The sequence below is a fragment of the Rutilus rutilus genome (genome assembly GCF_951802725.1).
Source record: "Rutilus rutilus genome assembly, chromosome: 8".
Classification (NCBI taxonomy): Eukaryota; Metazoa; Chordata; class Actinopteri; order Cypriniformes; family Leuciscidae; genus Rutilus; species Rutilus rutilus.
This window is the reverse complement of record NC_140222.1, coordinates 43,143,877-43,162,848: the sequence shown is the minus strand read 5'-3', so window position 1 is coordinate 43,162,848 and position 18,972 is coordinate 43,143,877. Positions and strand designations below refer to the sequence as shown.

Genomic DNA, 18,972 nt, shown 5'->3' with positions numbered 1-18,972 from the left:
GGGGGCGTTTTACCCCTCAGCGTAGGGGGCGTTTTACCCCACAAGCTATGAGTTTTTTTTTTTTTAATTAATTTTTAAAATATAATTATATTCCTTATAAATAATATATGATCTCAAACTACAGACTTCACTATTCATCTATCATACATCACTGCGATATCCTGCAGAACAATATTCTCTTAAACACTTATTTACTAATATCTGAAAATTATAGCATTTACCATGTAATCCTCTTCTCTTCAAATGTGTCGCTGGTGTCAGCTTATCCATAGAGATTTGTATATCCCCGTTATCAACGTAGTGCATAGCAACAGTAAAAATGTATTTTGACTACTTTTAGTGGTTATTTTGGGAAAAACAGGTGGGGGGCGTTTTACCCCAGGGGGGCGTTTTCCCCCACTCTACCCTACTCTTTAACATACTTTTAAATATAATTACACATTTGTAATGATGAACTTGCAATTTAGCACATCTAAAATATATTAACTCCAACAGCAGTATCGAAAAACACACTACAGATAAAATGGTTAAAAAAAGTTAAAAACGGACTTAACATGTATGTTAGTCAGTGTGCTTCTTCAAAACATGACAAAATATTATTAATCATGAATATTTTAAATGTATTTTAAAGTGAAACATTCAGTACAAAGTGAACTTAAGTGTTTAAAGAAACAGTCGTGAAAGTGTACTCTCTTTAAGTATATTTAAGAGGCCTTTTGTTTCATTAAAGGGTTAGTTCACAATTTTTTTTTAATTCTGTCATTAAATACTCACTCTCAAGTCGTTCCAAACCTGTTTGAGTTTGTTCATCTTCAGGAACACAAATGAAGACATTTTTAATGAAATCTGAGAGCTTTCTGTCCCTCCATTGACAGTCTACGCAACGCAACTACCACTTTCAAGCTCCAGAAAGACAGTAAAGACATCATTAAATAGTCCATGTGTTGGTTTAACCTCACTTTTATGAAGAGACGCGAGTGCTTAGCTTGTGCAAAAAGCAAAAAAACAAACATAATTTACCACTTTATTTACAAAACAATAATCTCCAAAGTGCGTTCACGAGAGCATCACGACGCATGCGTGTAGTGTTGACTCGAGAGCAGGCGTTGTTGTGTGAACATGTTTAAGATTAATATCTTGTAAATACAATAGTAAATTATGTTTTCTGTCAATTGACCCTTTGCTAAACCCCGCCCTCCTTAGTTACTGTCGCTACGCCTGTCAAGCTTTTGCGCCTGGCACGTCTATTACAGTATGTATGCACCGGTCTCAGACATTCCTAAGGAGATAATTAGTCATTTTTGGCGAACAGGTGACAAGCCACACTATTTGAGGTATTATTCATGATTGTAGCATGCGGAATTAGTCACTAACCTTAGGCATGAGCAATATTAATAGTGATGCTTGACTTAACGAACAAAAATAATGCTTTCCATTGGGTTTCAAAGACACACAGCACACACTCTGTTTCCCATTAAAGTAAAAAGCTGCTTTACCCTGGAGGCCAATCAATGTGCTTTCATTTGCATTAGCCATGACAGAGGAAAGCTGCTTTGATATGTCAGGTTAGCGCACATGCTAATGTCGTGCCCGTGGGGCGCGTCAGAACACACCGTGTTTGGTCTGCGGATCCCATTGATGTCGGATTCATTTCAGACTGGGGGGCAGCAACACTTTGTATTTGTTCTCCTCACAGAGTCATTAAGTCACGCAGGATCCTTCATCTGCAGGGTTCCCTCCAGCACCGGCAGCCACGCGCACGACCTCTGACCTCAAGCATTCGCAATCCGACCCCTCCCAACCCTCGGACTTCACGTCCTCCAGGCTTAAAGTAGGATGAACCAAATCCATGTGGTAGAAAGTTCTTTCCAAGTTCTCTCCAGCATGTTCTGTGCAAATCTCGTGTTTATGTGTCAATGGGTTGTGGAGATAATATACGAGATATTGCTTCAGCGTTGGAGCACGCTAATGTCCGTTCCACTTTGAGCTAGCGCATGTTGACTGTCTTGACGTGAGGCAGAACGGGCATTGAGAAACAGCTTGGATGACACTCCCAGGGCATCAGTGGAAGATGTCAGACATTTCTCACACTGGTTTTATCCTTGCTCAGTTTAGCACACGCTCTCCAAGAGTTTGTAATCTTTCAAAATAGCAGAAGGTTTGATTCCAGTCGTTGTTGGCAGCGGGTCGAGTGTTGCCTCAGTCTGTGTGTAATTATATCTTGGCCGTGGTGTTGCGCTCGAAACATGCCAACGCAAGCACCGGTGAGGTCTCCAATGATATGGCCCGTATCATTCAGATCAGAGAGTATTACAGATATGAAATTAAACAAACTGGTACCAAAAAAACGTCTCTGTTCAAACCCGAAAGCCCAGGTTTGAATCTGTTGCCGAGTTTGATCTCAGCTTGTCCAGAAGGATGTTTTCAGCATCCATGGAAAAGCTTATTTCATACTATTAGAAACATGTTTCACATCTGACATGCTGAGCACTGGCCAGATCCCGGGCGAGGAGGTGTTGTGTCTGTGCGTGGGTGCGCGTGCGTCTGCAAACCCTCACTGGGAGGATTCTGGGGTTTATGGCAGAGTGGTTTACCAGAGGTGATGCAGGACTGCTGCGGTCTCGGCTTCGTCCTTCGGGGATTTGCACATTCTCTGCACTGTGTCACAGACACAAAGCCTTTAGTGGAGTGTAAACTCAATTCTGAATGGCTACCCTAGTGAGAAAATAGTATATTTAAAGGGGTGGTTGAATATGATTTCACTTTTCTAACTTTAGTTAGTGTGTAATGTTGCTGTTTGAGCATAAACAACATCTAAGTTACAATGCTCAAAGTTCAAAGCAAAGGGAGATATTTTATTTTAAAGAAATTGCTTTTTAAGGACTACAACAAACGGCTGATAGGGACTACAGGAGCTTCCTCCCGGGTTAGTGACATCACTAACCCTAAAATTTACATAAACCCCGGGAACGTGATTGATAGATTATCAAGACAGAATATGCTAATTAATGACTAGAAGATAACTACACATAAGCTACATAAATTCACCAACTAACCATTCAGAAATGTTGTCTACATGTTGTCACTTCTTCTTGAGTCTCTCCATCTTTCTGACTCCGGTTTGAACATAAACAGGCTAAAAGTTTTAGAAATTTTCAGTGCATGTGTGTGTGAGATAAAAGGACACAAGCTGTTGAAGCTCCGCCCCCTGTGCCGGGAGCAGCAGCTCATTTGCATTTAAAGGAACAGACACAAAACGGTACGTCACACAAAACTGGGGTTACTTTGTGTTCCTAGCTCATTACCCTCCTCCATCCCCAGCTCCTCCTGTCGTCAGTCAGGATTTGGCCTTCTGATTCCCCTTGAATCTGAATAAATTCTCGAATTATGTTGTACTTTAAAATCTTGAATTAATGATATCTGCAACACATTCATGTTGGTTCTGTTCTGTTTACCCTGAGGGGGGGTTATTGCTCTTATCCATGCTAGGCTTCATGGATGCGCAGGGAGTTCTCGCCCAGACCAGAACCACACCGCCAATCCAAACCGTATGCTAATTGTCAATCGTATTTGACGGTAGTGGTCATGACAGAAATGGATTTAAAGTCCAGAAAAGTCTTAATATAAGCGAAGTGAGGGAGTGTGAAAATAAACTTGAAACTGTATAAACATAAAAGTGTGTTAAACTTCAAGCTGATTAAGAAATAATCAGTAAAAATAAATTCTATATGTATGTAAAGCTGCTTTGCAACCATACAAAATTGTGAAAAGTGCTATAGCAATAAATTTGAATTGAACTAAACCTGATATTCAAAGTGTGGGTAAATTATTGAAAAAGTAAAGCTCATAATTTTAAAACTTACTTCATGATTGTGAATTATTATTATTTTGCAACTCAAAAGACATTTCCTGTAAACTTTTATCTATACCATTTTTTATACTCAACAAGTAGAACTCAAATACAGTTCATTGTTTTGTACATTGAATCATAACAGGTCAACAGAGGATTCAACAAAAATAAATTACTGAACTAGTACCTAAATATTTAACAATTGCTCGTTGTTACATTTGCGCTGTCGGCAGAAGTTGTGTTTGGAAATTCAGCCATTCAGCCAAACTAGATGTTTCACTTTATACCTCACATTTTCTTTGATTTGCACAAAAAGTCTCATCTAAAAAACACAGATTTCCAATGGTGTGACTCTAGAGAGTTCGGCTGTTCAGATGAATTTGTAGTGTACTAAGCTTGAGCTTGATGGAAGCATGAAATAACTACATTTACAGTGTATTTTCAGTTAGTACATAGACATGCCAATGTATTTTTAGTATGGTATCAGTGCATCCCTAGAAGAAACTACGCGATAAATTCATATGCAAATGCTGGACTCATCTGTATGGGTTCATACATGCATAAAAACGCTTGCCACATCAGATTGCTGCTCTGAGACAATATTGATCATATCTTCAATCTTGATCCAAGATGGATTTTCCAACCCAAATCCAAACCCAAACCTGGAAACTGTCCACCAGCCCCTAAGCCATAGTTTACCATCTGTCACATGTTTTATTCTGTACAAAATAAATATATTTTAAAATTACTTCAGAAACAATTTACTTTGAGGAGTAATAGATCCAAGCAGCCAAACATATGGGAGGGATGATAATAGTGCCAAACAGTTTAGATTAAAGGGATTAAATCAAAACCAAACAAGCCTCATATTATACGTCCACATAGTCCTCTTAAAGTCCCTCTGTAGTCAATCATTTTATTCCTTAAAACTCATCTTTGATCACCATATTTAAAATTCTCCATGCCTTAAAATATCTTGAATGTAACTCGACACCCTTGCCTCATTTAGTATGCGTGGTTCTATGAATATGCAAATGAGCCCCGCCTCCACTCACTAACTCAGCTCAGAGATCCACTGGTTGACGATCACACGTTGATCTGATTGGTTACAAGGTAGTTTGTGACGTCAGAAACACCAGCGATTTCAAAGCGTGTGTTTGAGACTGTCTTTGGTTCACTGCAGTTTTAAGGAGAAAATACTCAGCAATGCTGTCGACTTATGAACTTACACATGGTTTGTCTTAAAGCATATTAAAAACACCACATAGACAAATAAACAACATTAAAAACTGGATTTTCACCTCTTCAAATAAAAGTATGCTTTCTCAGTACTCAAATTTCTCATTAATTTAAATGTTTTAGAAGTATTTTTCATTGCATGTTAATGTATATCATTGACTAATGTAAACAAATGGAACCTTATTGTAAATTGTGCTGTGTGAATTAATTCGCCATTTCACGATGATCAAGTCTGTAATATATCCCTTTCAATAATTTATGGCTGTTATTAAAGAAAAAACTCAATGTAGTGACACAACGTGATGCAAGTTGTGTGAAGCTCGAGAGATATTACAAGTGGATGTTTGTGTACTGTAGAATATCGACCTCTGAAACAGTGCATGGCTAACAGGAAGTCTATCTGAATTAATCATCCAAAACAAAGAAAGAGTTTTTTCCATCAGAAAACAACGTTTTGCTGAAAGAGCTTTTTACCTCGTACAGAAAAGAAGTGCTTGCTGGGAGTGGTGAAGCCTCTAGTGCCCTGACTGTTGACCGCACTGACTCGAAACTGGTACCACCTGTGGGGCCGGATGTCCTTCAGCACGCAGCGGTCCTCCATGGTCTGAAAGAGGGGTCAGAGAGACTTTAATTAAGACGAATCCGCTCCTGAAGAGCTCCATCACTGCTGTGCGCTGATAAGAGTGGCAGTAATGACAGCTTGATCCAGCACAGGGAGATCTCTCTATAGAGCCTGTTGAAAAGCACAGCGCAAACGTCCCTATCCATTACATCACAGATCCCACCGGGAGCTCGGGACGTGCACAATGAGCCGCCTGTTTCTCCCACTGAGTCTCAATCTCCCGAGAAGACCAGCTTTTCAGAACTGCTTTAGCGCTTATGAAGAAGAAACTCATTTAGGTGTGATTTTACACACACACCAAGGTATTTTCAATTCAATGCCAATGTACAGCATCTGACTTTGACCTTTGTGAAAAACAAGTACACTTTAGCATACTTTAAATCAAAAGATGAATCTTTTTCTTCCTAAATTTGCCTTTGTCTTTTGGTCTTTGAACCATTAAAACGTCCTGCAAATTTCAGAGCTTAAAACCTCCTCATTATAAACAAAACATTTATTGAATTAAGCTCCAAAAACAATATATATTTAAATTTTTTTGTTAAATGTAATTAGCTGAACTTTAGATTGCTTTTTTAACTCACTTAAGAAGGAGTTATGCACATCTTTATTTGTCATTTTATAATTCTATTGCCTGACAAGCAATTATGAAAAGCTAAAATATACTTTAATGTAATTGAAACTCGTATATGTATTTAAATATATATTGAACGTAATTACACATTTGTAATCATGAAGTCACAATTTAGTACATTTAAAATATAAAAACTTAAAGGCCTGGTTTCACAGACAGGGTTTAGATTAAGTCAGGATTAGGATCTCAAAATTAGGACGTTTAAGTAGCTTTTATAAATGTGCCTTAGAATAAAACATTACTGGTGTGAATCTAGAGACAAAACATTGGCACTGACATAATTTACGATATATCAGTGCAAGTTGCTTTCAGTTAAAGACAGCTCAAACATGCATTTCAGTCTGAGACTAGCTTTAGTCTGTGAAACTGGGGGTAAATGTAATACTGAATAACACACTACTATTAAAATTATAATCAAGTACTTTACATGTGCTTTAGTCAACACATCAAAATAAGTGTACTTCTTCAAAGCATGACAAAAGATTATTAAAACAATGATTTAAAATGTATTTTAAAGTCAAACGTTTACCTTACTACAAAGTGCACTTGTTAAAAGTGTTCTTAAGTGTCTTAAAAATCACAGACATGAAAGTGTCTCTCTTTAAGTGCACTTAAGTAGCCTTTAATTTCATTAATACTATATTATCTGCAAGTATAGTTTAAAAAAATATACTTTTAAGAGTTGAAGTAAACAACAAGTGCACATTCAACAAAATGTTGTGTGACGTACCGTTTTGTGTCTGTTCCTTTAAATGCAAATGAGCTGCTGCTCCCGGCACAGGGGGCGGAGCTTCAACAGCTTGTGTCCTTTTATCTCACACACACATGCACTGAAAATTTCTAAAAGCACTTTTTCACAAGGGTAAAGTAATGAACTATGAGGTGAAAGAGGTGAAATGACAAAGCACTTTTAACAATTAGCGATTGGCTCTTTTATTTATAAGGCGGGAGTTATTTCGTCATATTCATAGTAATGTGAGTGCACCGTCTTTGTACATCAGACGTCTTTGCTGATACTTGGTTATAGTAGTGTGAGAGAGGTACAGATGGACTGAATCTATGGCTTCGGTCAACCATAGAGGCACTGTGTCTAACTCTACAGCACAGTATATTATAAACACTCTCTAAATGCTTTAAACATCACAGACCAGTTGCTAATGAAGCATATGGTCATATAAAACAGTTCTACCTAAGTATACACACAACAGTGAGTATGAATGTTATGGCCATTCACTTTATTACACATCTGTTAAACCCAACAGAAAGGAGGATTTCTCTAAGAAGAGTCCCTGAAAGATGTTACTCGGAGGTTTGAAGAATTATGTGTAACAGTGGGTTTAAGATGTCCTCTACAAACCCCAAACCCACATGTCTTTACTCTGAATAAACTCGACGCTTAATCTTAATCACAGCCTTGCGTCTGTGAACATTTACCATGAGAACAGTCTGCCAGGCCGACGCTTCGTCCTCGCTGGGGTGAATCCCATGATTCCACCTCCTCTGAAGAACATAGAGGACCGGCTCTACAGAGACGTTAAACTTGGACATCCACGTCACCTTCAGATGGCCCTGCTGGTCCTCGGAGAAGGAGATGTCTCTCCTTGGCTTCAAAGGGACTCCTACGCAAAAATAAGAAAGCAAACGTGTTCGTTTTTTCTGAATCAAGCGAAGACTGTTTGACCAGTAAATCAGCTAATCAGGTCAAAATTACAACGGTATATAAAAAGCCTCACTGAGAATTTAATTCTTGCCTTTTACAAACAACAGTAGACACAGCTGTGAATTGAATTTGGGTCAGAGAAAAATAAGGATGTCTGCGATGAAGGAAATGATTTAAAAATCTAGTTTAAATGCATGTGCCAGACCTTTTGTAATCTAGTAGTAATTTTCTATTCATGTTGCTTTCATACATTGTATTTCTGTATTAAAATCCTGACTCACCCTCATGTCGTTCCAAACCTGTATGACTTTCTTTCTTCTGAGGAACATACAAGAAGATATTTTGAGCAATGATTTTCCCCAAAGTCAATGGGAACCGAAACTGTCACCAACATTCTTCAAACTATATTCATCCACGCAAGAAACAAAGTCATACATGTTTGGAGGGTGAGTAATTATGACAGAGGAGACATTTTTGGATGGATAATCCCTTTAATGAGGCCCTAGTCTTTATTCTAGACCAAATTCATTTCAATCCACAATTTTGACCTGAACGAGTCATGTAATGTTAATGTGAATGACCCATTGCCATATCGCAGCCTGGTGTGTTGTACCTCTGTAGAGGTTGGCGGGGGACTGGCAGGTGTGTCCGCACCCGTTGGAGCAGCACTTCTTGAAGCCGGAGCACTCTCGGTCGACCGCACAGCCCTCCACACAGGCAGCCGCGAACCCTGCCGCCCGCTGGGCCGGAGGACAGTCCCCCTGCTTCTGCACCCGCAGCGAGCGCACAAACTCAGCGCTGGTCACACACTCGTGATGCTTCTGGCCCACGGTACAGAGACAAGGATCAAAGGCTAGATTTTACAAGCAAATATTACAGTAAACATTACATTTGGATTAAATTGGATACTTGGAGAGATCATTTGGAAATATTAAATATCACCCTCTGAACAATTCTACAGTATATAAACCTGACGGTGTTCGGACGGGATTAGTTTAACATGGAGACGTGGGGTAAAGTAGTTGGTAACACTTTACAATAACAGGCCATGAATAATCATGTACTAATACCTGAATTAATAGTCACTTCAACATCTGAACTCATGATTAGTGAAGATACAAACTAATCATGAACCAATGAAGAGCGATCCTTAACTAGGACAGGAGTCATAATGATGCATGCATGAATAACAGCATGTTAGTACATGTTTGATGGTTAATGCATTAATTAACGTTTAGGGATAAACTAAATCAATCAGGCTCTGTAAGAATAAATAAGAAGTAATCTAAATTTGAATTAAACATATGATTTAACATTCATTAGTTGTCACTATGGTAATGCTGGCATTTTAATCTCATAAATGTTGACTGCTTTGGTAAACAGAATTAATAGTTAAAGACCTGTTTGCATGTATTTTGTATTTTGGAGTTTTCAGGTTTAGTTAATGATTTGTAAGTGCATCATTGTGTCATGACTTAACTTGAGGAGGGACATCATAATTAATCCATTATTAACTAACCATACACTAACATCAACTAATGGCTTGTTAATGCATGACTGTGTCATGACTTTACTTGAGGGGACACGTCATAATTAATTCACTGTTAACTACTTACCAATTTCAGCTCATGATTTATCATAGACTTACAATCAAATACACATGTACTACAACTAGTATTCAGCCCAGTTAAGTGATATTGTGTGGTCCGAGAAAGGAGGAACAGTATCATCATGGCCTGTGTCTGGATGGAGAGTGAACTACTGATCCCAGCAAACGTTCCCTGACCTTAGTTCATGTTTCCTGTTTGCCTATTTTTTGGGGGGAACCGATTCCTCAGGAACTGTTGTAAGTCACAGTAGGTTTAGTTTGATGGGAAAGAGAATATCACAAAATAGATTAGGACCTATTGAGATAAATTATTAGTGTATTTAGTATTTTCTATGTTTGATAAGGAGGACCAGTGAAATTAATGACAAACTAATCCTGTGCCTTTCAGTAATGTTTATGATGAAGCTGCTGATGTCAATAGTTTAAATTATGACTAAAATGTGTTTCAAAGTCAAAATATTTGATATTTATCCTTACAGAGCCTGATTGATTTAGTTTACCCCTAAACGTTAATTAATGCATTAACCATCAAACATGTACTAACATGCTGTTATTCATGCATGAATCATTATGACTCCTGTCCTAGTTAAGGATCGCTCTTCATTGGTTCATGATTAGTTCATATCTTCACTAATCATGAGTTCATGTTGAAGTAACTATTAATTCAGGTATTAGTACATGATTATTCATGCCTTGTTATTGTAAAGTGTTACCAAGTAATTATTACCAGAGCTTCTCACTGATTTTAGTCCGGTCCAAATGTGCATCTCAGTGATCATCACGGACAATGTCAGTAAAGATTACGGCGACTTTTACCCTCTGTAAAAAGTTCAGGAAAAATGACCCCAGTTAATACTAATTCATTGCGAATAGACCCGCTGTAAATATGTACCGAAATATTCCCTCATTTCCTGTTTCCATGTAGCTTTCCAAGGTTTTTCAAGTATGGAGACACTTGAAAAAGCATTCAGTTGCGTTCTAGGCGCTGGGACGAGTCTGTGGCAAAACTCAAGTGTTTTCCACTCACCACTCAGATCAGAAAGAAGGTGGAAAGCACTTGTTAGAGGCAAGAAACTTATTTTAGCATTAGGTAAGTGCCTATTACCAACAATCCAATCTGAAGTTACTTAATAAACTTACTTCGACAGGATCTAACTGGTTTATATATATATAAATATAGGTTATATGTGTTTGCACACATGATATCAGGAAGCAACATAATACATACACATTATTTTTTTCTACCCAAATCCTGGGTTGAGCCTTTTGGGTCAATTATAAAAAAAAATGTTTCAGTGTTTGGGTAGTTTATGTGTTACCCAGCTCCTGGGTCAGAAGTAACAACCTAATGTTTGGGTAGTTTTTGTGTAACCCAGATCCTAGGTCCGACATAACAACCCAGGGGTTGAGTTATTTATCGTGGGCTTTTTGTGACCTCTTCAGGAGAGCGCAGTTACTGTGCAAACGGTACAACAGAGACTGGTCGATCTTGGTGTTGGTGTGGAGTATTTTTTTTTTAAAGTTTAGAGGATTTAAATTAATCCGTAAACATTAATGTATGAAGTTTAAAAAAAACTAGTAGCCTACTATAGTAAAAAAAATAAAATAAACCCAGTATAATGGGTTAAATCAACAACCCAATTTGCTGGGTTAAATAAACCCAACTCATTCTGTCCTATATTTACCCAGCCCTTGGGTTGAAAACAACCCAAATTGGGTTGTTTTTAACCCAGTGTTTTTTAGAGTGTGACGACAGGAAGGTGACGGCGGTGTGAAAATCGAGTTACCACTCCCACTTCTGCTAGTTTAACTGAGATTTCTTATCCCGTGCGAATTGGCCATTATTATTACAGACGTCCTGTGGTAAAATCACATTACTGCATCTCCCCCTGTAAAATGAATCCTGTCCGAATAGGGCTAACGTCCCGGTGCTTCATATGTCAGTCAATCCCTGAATCTCTTTTGATTTTGAATAGCTAATATTGCTTCCTCACACTTTCTTTTCAAAAAGAAAAATGCAAACCGCTGCAAATAAGGCCGAGTTTGCTTGTTTTTGCGTAAAATTCTGGAGGCACTGTATAGGGGTCTGTTCAATTCACTAACCTTAACAGCAATAGTAACAGTGATGCTTGATTTAACACACACCACTAATGAGAGGCAGCTGGAAAATCAGGGAGTGACAAAAAGTGAAGGAAAGACAGACACCGAGTGGGACGCAGCGGTTAGACAAAGCCACCCACCCAAACATGCCCGATGAGGTCTCTGTCCCATCGTGTGTATGTACTGACTCACAGTACTGTAGTCAAACACACACACACACACACACAGCACCTCTCTGAGTCTGAACACACATGTGGCACTCTGGAAACTTCATCTGCACAACATCTCCAAGATTACTCAACTCAACACTTCTGTCAGTCTCAATCAGGCGCATATTTCTTCCATTGGGTGAATCACAGAATTGGGAAAACAACAAAGGGCCTCACTGCGTGTTTCTAAGTGGCTGTGAAGCATTCTGGGTACTTATTATTACCCGACGAGTCTTACGCACAGCTGAACCACACAGCACGTCCATCTGACGGACCTCAAGCGTTGAAACACTTCACGCTGACGGCTTAAATTAAAGCTTTGCTGAGATAATGATCGCTGAATTTCAACAAGATGTTAACAGTTGTTGCGCTCGCTGTGAAGAACAAAGGTCTGGACGTAAATACAGCTCTTATCTGCTTCGCTTCAATAACGCGCTGATCTCCGCTGAGGGAAACGTAATCTCTGCGTTCAACTCTGGGGACACGGGATGAAAGGGCCATAAAATCACAGTGGAATTCGGAGAGTCATTCAGTTTCCGCTTCAATTTGGACTCGCCTGACGCACAGAAAACCTCACACATGCTTTGATTGCGGAGCGTGACTCCACGGCCGTGTGCTAATTCGTCTCATGCAGGCGTACGCTCGTCTCAGAGGTATTGTGTTGATTTGCCTGGTTTTTAACCAGAGAAACATCCTACGCAAGTCACGGCTGTAACAATCTACAGTCAGCACTAACACAAGGCAGGATTTCTGTGGAGAGACTTACCTCGCAGGTCTTGGGAGACAGGGCTCGTCTTGTTTCCCATAATTCCTTGCATGGTTGTAGGCACTGCAGACAAACAAATAAACAGACCTGAGTATGGTCTATAGGTTTTAAATCCATGGAGAGACAGAACACACAAACATTTGCATGTGAGCACAAGCATTGCAGTGTCGCAGCACAGCCGCCGCTCGAACTGTGTTGCGTTGTGTAGACCGCAGGACTTCAGACTAATGTGACAAGCTGCTGGAAATATTGACAGATCGATGAATATTTCATGGGTTGCAGTCTTGGGTCTTCAACTTGACCCTGTCTAAATGTTGCTAGGTTCAAATACGTTCATGTTCCTACCCTAACCCTACATTTTAATCACTCACTCTTTCCCCATAAAGTGAACTATATTGCATTAAAGGGTTTGTTCAACAAAACAAATTAAATTATCCCATAATTTACTCACCTTCAAGCCATCCTAGGTGTACATGACAAGCCAAAAACATTCAGAGTTATGTTAAAAAATATCCTGGCTCAGGATATTGGTACCACAGATTGTAAAGCCCAAAAAAGTGCATCTATCCATGATATAAGTGCCCCACAGGGCTCCGGGGGGTTAATAAAGGCCTACTGAAGCAAAGAAATGCGCTTTTGTAAGAAAAATATCCATATTTATAACTTTATGAACTATAATCACTGGCTTCTGGTAAGAGTTTAAGTGAGAGTTGACGCCTCTCACGGTTCTCCCACATTTCTCTTTAAAAATTGTCGTTTTAGACTTCTCATTCGTGACTGGTGTTTTGTTTTGTTCTATCCTCTGCGCTTCTGCGTTCGTCATTACATCACGCGTCGGGTCAGAGGTCACTCTTCCGCCGGAACTAGACTTGCGGATGGAAGCTAGTGATTATAGTTTATAAAGTTATAAATATGGATATTTTTCTTACACAAACGCATCACTTCCCTTCAGAAGACCTTCATCAACTGCCTGGAGTCAATTCTCACAATCTTGCTTAGGTTCCACTCAACGCCCTAACCCTCAGTCTTATCCGGGTCACGGCACCATTTTAGATGAAAATGTAAATATGTGCTGCTCTCTCAATAACAAAATAAACACAACAACACTGACAGCGGTGAGAAAACAGCAGTTCAGAAAGCATGTGATCATAGAGATGTGGATGTTTGCATGAGCTCTGGAATTCGGCACTCCAGTAAAGTCACGTCACGTTTATTTATACAGCACTTCATACAATAGATTGTTTAAAAGCATCAACTTACAGTATTAAAACAGTGTCAGTGCTGCTTTCAATTAGAATTACACTTCAATTTCTTCTATAAAGCAACTCTCCAGTGTGTTCATGTTTTTACACGCGTCTGACCTCGACAGACTGAACAGGAGAAATGAACCGGAGAAGATTTACACCTCAAAAGGGGCGGAGCCCCAAAGCGCACCTACATATTACATCATCACCACTGACCAATGAGAGTTCAAAGGTGTTTACCAGCCAGAGCAAACTTTCCAGAAAGCTCGCTATGGTAAGCTGTTTCAAAGTCCCGAAACAAGCTCCAAACAAACTACGTTTTGGCCTGATTTTGTTGATCATGACGTCACATCAGTTCGATTCGCTTGAAGTTCATTGGGGCTTTTACTGAGCAGTTCCAGTATTCATATGAAAAAAAGTTTGTGTAAACCAAATCTGCGCAGATTTAGCGCAAATACTCAACTCGTGAGTCATCATGATATATTAAATACAGCATATTGCGCAGAATATCCACATATCTGGCTTACTTGAGCAAACGTCTCTACGCAACAAATAACGGTGCGCTTGATGATTTGTTTTGAAGGGAAGAGGAAGGGAGGAGATGCTGGATGACAGGATTTTGTTCGAATAAGAAATGAATGTATGAAATCCAAATTATGTTATATATATAGTATAGTTCTGAATGGCTGGTAACTTAAAAATGTAGTAGCCAAAATGGGTGAAAAAGAGTAATTATATTAGCTTTGTTCTGATGTTTTAGTGATTACAATGGAAATGATGGGAGATATACTGGATATTGATTGCACCATCTGCACAAACAGATTCAATTTTATTAATTAGGTACAAAATGTGGTCAATCCCAAAAATGGGATTTGTGTGAAGAACAATGCCTTAGGATTCAAGGCTTAATTATACAAGGATTCAAACATTCAGTACAAAGGATGAGCACATTTGTTCCGTTTCAGAATCAAGAGTGTTTTCGCTCTCTAATGTAAGCTCTCCGTTCCCTGAGACGCTCCTGTCGAACCCCTGCTGGCCCGGCCTCCAGTCGCTCATGTGCTGGAACATTCACACACATCTGCTGTGTGTTACATGATGGATTATTCTGACATCTGCCCCCATCTATCCCCCACCTGAACAGACAGCTTTCATTTGGCTGAACTCAAAGTCAAGACCACGTTCAAGAAAGAAGAAAACAACCTGAAAATAGGAGAGAACAGAGACATGGAGTGAGGCTGGTTTCACCTTACTGCAAAGATAATCTTATTATCAAGATAATCAAAGTCTAAATCGGTCATTCATACAGACTTCGATTCAAATGGAAACAAGGATTCTGTTCAAAAGGATAAATAGGATTTGTTTTCCTTCTGGTGATTCTAATTGTCCAGCCAATGCCCATATCAGTACAGTCTGACAGTCTGCAGAAAGCAAAACAACCAAACTCATCCAATACTAATACTCTCAAAAAGATCAAATATACCTAAATAAATTCTTCAACAAAAAACATCGGCCTGAATAACACTCTACAGTTCAAATTATAATCAGGTACTTTACATGTGCTTTAGTATGTTAGTCCACACTTCATAATAAGTGTACATCTTCAAAACACGACTTAAATGTATCTTAAAGTAAAACCCTTTCACTTGACATTATTACAAAGTGCATTTTTAAGAAACAGTCATGAAAGTGCACTCAAAGAGTGGCCATTTATATTGTCTGCAAATACAGTATTTTTAATTATACTTTTAATATTTGAAGTACACTACAAATGCATATTCAATACAATTAAGTACACTTCTTATTCAAAATGAGATTTTGGATTTTAGATGTGACTGTCAGTTTGTCGAACAATGGCAAAAAATCTTCTCCTCAAGCCCCTCCACACTGTATGTGGACAAGCCATATTTGTTTACCTTTATCAGTCAAAGATTATATGGGAATGTAAATTCATGAATTGTAAGTTATGACGTCCCGACGGAGTGTTTTCAAACTTCTGTCTATTCAGTTGAGGTCAGTATAGCTCCTGTATGTCCGACCTCCATCTAATGACTGCTGACGCCCTCAACACAACACACACACACACACACACACACACACACACACACACACACACACACACACACACACACACACACACACACACACACACGCACACGCACACACACACACTCTCTGCCTGTGAGTCATCAATATGACAGCACACTCCTGAGAGGAAGGGGCTGATGGGAGAGAGCCAGAGGTCTGGACTGTATTACGGGCCGGCGTTTGGTGAACTACACACACACTGCGGCAGGGGGTCAGCGCAGGGAGATCAGTAGCTGGGACACAGGTTATCACTGACTAATTTCCCTCTGGCATGATACACATGCGATTGTGGGATATGATGATGGATGAATGAGTCAAGCAACTGCCGCTTCTGTTTACAAAAGATCTCAGCGAGACAGTGAAGGACTGAACTCTTCTGAATGCAGGTTCATCTCACATTTAGGCATTTACAAGGTCAACTACTGAGTTTATCTTATGAGGGGTGCTTTAACGGGGATGAATGAAGTGATGCTTGCTGGATTTTAGTGTACTGAGCAGTTCCTAACAGTGATGGCTCACAGACATGGCAGAAAACCGCCCATTGTGAGAAAGCTGTATAAGACAAGAAAGCATATGCCGTTAAATACATACACCACATGATGTGTTAAACCACTTTCTCTTCCCTAAATAAGAAAACAGAGTTCAAGTTTACATGATGTTTTGTACGGTTTTGTAATGTGCATGTAAGACACTAGCAAAAAAAAAAAAAGCTAGTTAAAACATGTTAAATAACAGTTTCCTTATTCTTGTCACACAACAGAAGGGAACAGAGAGGTAAGAGGTAATATATGTTTATTTAACATGACCAGGGCGGAGCCGGCAACTCGGGGGACCAGTGGAGTCTCTGGACCCAGGACAGGGATTGGATTCGTCTCTGGACTCTAGACGAGGATGGGAACAGTGGACTTGAGCGCGGCGGCGGTCATCTTGACCGAGGGCTCAGGCATGGTGGCCATCTTGGGACAAGACTCTTGGAAGGGCGGCCATCTTGGGACATCACTCTAGAAGGGCGGCCATGATGGGACGAGACTCTGGAAGGACGGCTATCTTGGGACGAGACTCTGGAAGGACGGCCTTGAATGGACGAGACTCTGGAGCTGGCTGTTTTACATATTGGGGAACGAAGCTCTCCAGACATCTGAAGATGGCCTCTCTCCAGTCCAGTCCTGAGACATCTGGGAGCTTCCCCTTGGATGTACAAAGTTCTCCCTAATCCGGTACAATGGCTTAATGATTTCATTGTTCAAGGGGCAGGTGACTGCAAGACGACAGAATCCTTCTGTGTATTCAAACAGATAGCGGCTATTTTGAGCCACCGCCGCGATCTATCCTGCAAGTTTGAAACTCATCTTTTTTTTTGGTATGGTCTTTTGTCACACAACAGAAGGAAACAGACATGTAAGTAGATTAATAGATGAGGGGACAAGGCCATGCTGAGGTGAGTAACACAGGAGGGTGGTCGGAGCATCTTTTGGAAAGGACGAGACCAGACAATGAAGTGAAAGTGATGATGGTGTATATATGATTCGTTGATGAGGAGGTGCAGGTGCAGGCAACAAAATAACGAAATATATTGCCAAAAGTATTGGAATACCCTTCCAAATCATTGAATTCAGGTGTTCCAATCACGTCCATGGCCACAGGTGTGTAAAATCAAGCACCTATGCATGCAGATGCTTCTACCGACATTTGTGAAAGAATGGGTCGCTCTCAGGAGCTCAGTGAGGTCAAGTGTGGTGCCGTGATCGGTTTTCCACCTGTGCAATAAGTCCATTCGTGAAATTTCCTCACTACTAAATATTCCACGGTCAACTGTTAGTGGTATTATAACAAACTGGAAGCAATTGGGAACAACAGAAACTCAGCCACGTAAAACCCCAGAGCGGGGTCATGCTGAGGCTCACAGTGCGCAGAAGTCACCAGCGTTCTGCAGAGTCAACAGCTACAGACCTCCAAACTTCTGTGGCCTTCAGATTAGCTCATGGAATGGGTTTCAATGACCGGGCAGCTGCATATCCAAGCCTCACATCACCAAGTGCAATGCAAAGCGTGGGATGCAGTGGGGTAAAGGACGCCACCACTGGTCTCAAGAGCAGTGATACGTGTTCTCTGGAGTGACGAATCACGCTTCTCTGTCTGGCAATCCGATGGACGAGTCTGGGTTTGGCGGGTGACGAGAACGGTACTTGCCTGACTGCATTGCTCCAAGTGTAAAGTTTGGTGGAGGGGGGATTATGGTGTGGGGTTGTTTTTCAGGGCTTGACCCCTTAGTTCCAGTGAAAGGAACTCTTAATGCTTCAGCACACCAAGATATTTTGAACAATTTCATGCTCCCAACTTTGTGGGAACAGTTTGGGGATGTTCCTGTTCCAACATGACTGTGCACCAGTGCACAAAGCAAGGTCCATAAAGACATGGATGAGCGAGCTTGACGTGGAGGAACTTAACTGGCCTGCACAGAGTCCTGACCTCAACCTAATAGAACAGCTTTGGGATGAATTAGAGCGGAGACTGAGAGCCAGGCCTTCTCGTCCAACACCAGTGCCTGACCTCACAAATGCGCTTCTAGAAGAATGGTTAAAAATTCACATAAACACACTCCTAAACCTTGTAGAAAGCCTTCCCAGAAGAGTTGAAGCTGTTATAGCTGTAAAGGGTGGGCCAACTCCATAATAAACCCTACGGATTAAGAATGGGATGAACTTTAAGATTAAAGTTCATGTGCATGTAAAGGCAGGCGTCCCAAAACTCTTGGCAATATTACTGTAAAATTTTGTTCAACCTGTAAAACTTCTGGCAATTACAGCAACTGTTTTTTTTTTTATCGTAAATTTCACAGATTGTTTTTACAGTGTGGAAGGAAGTGGAGGGCTTGTGAAAATGATCATTTACAATGCTGTCTCCAGCCAGTATACGATCTTTCAAAAACTGTCAGTATGGTAAAACTTCTCAGAGAA

The 18,972-nt window shown here is 40.1% G+C and overlaps 1 protein-coding gene across 1 annotated transcript in view; it reads right to left on the bottom strand.

Annotated features, from left to right (window-relative positions):
* The window catches only part of anos1b (anosmin 1b), an 80,898-nt gene that overhangs the window by 20,898 nt on the left and 41,028 nt on the right, over positions 1–18,972 (bottom strand). The window contains exons 3-6 of the mRNA XM_084416573.1: positions 12,687–12,749; positions 8,616–8,823; positions 7,777–7,961; positions 5,564–5,693 (exon numbers count right to left, since the gene is read on the bottom strand). Of these exons, the coding sequence (XP_084272699.1) occupies positions 5,564–5,693; positions 7,777–7,961; positions 8,616–8,823; positions 12,687–12,749 (586 nt within the window). The remainder of the gene's footprint in view (positions 1–5,563; positions 5,694–7,776; positions 7,962–8,615; positions 8,824–12,686; positions 12,750–18,972) is intronic.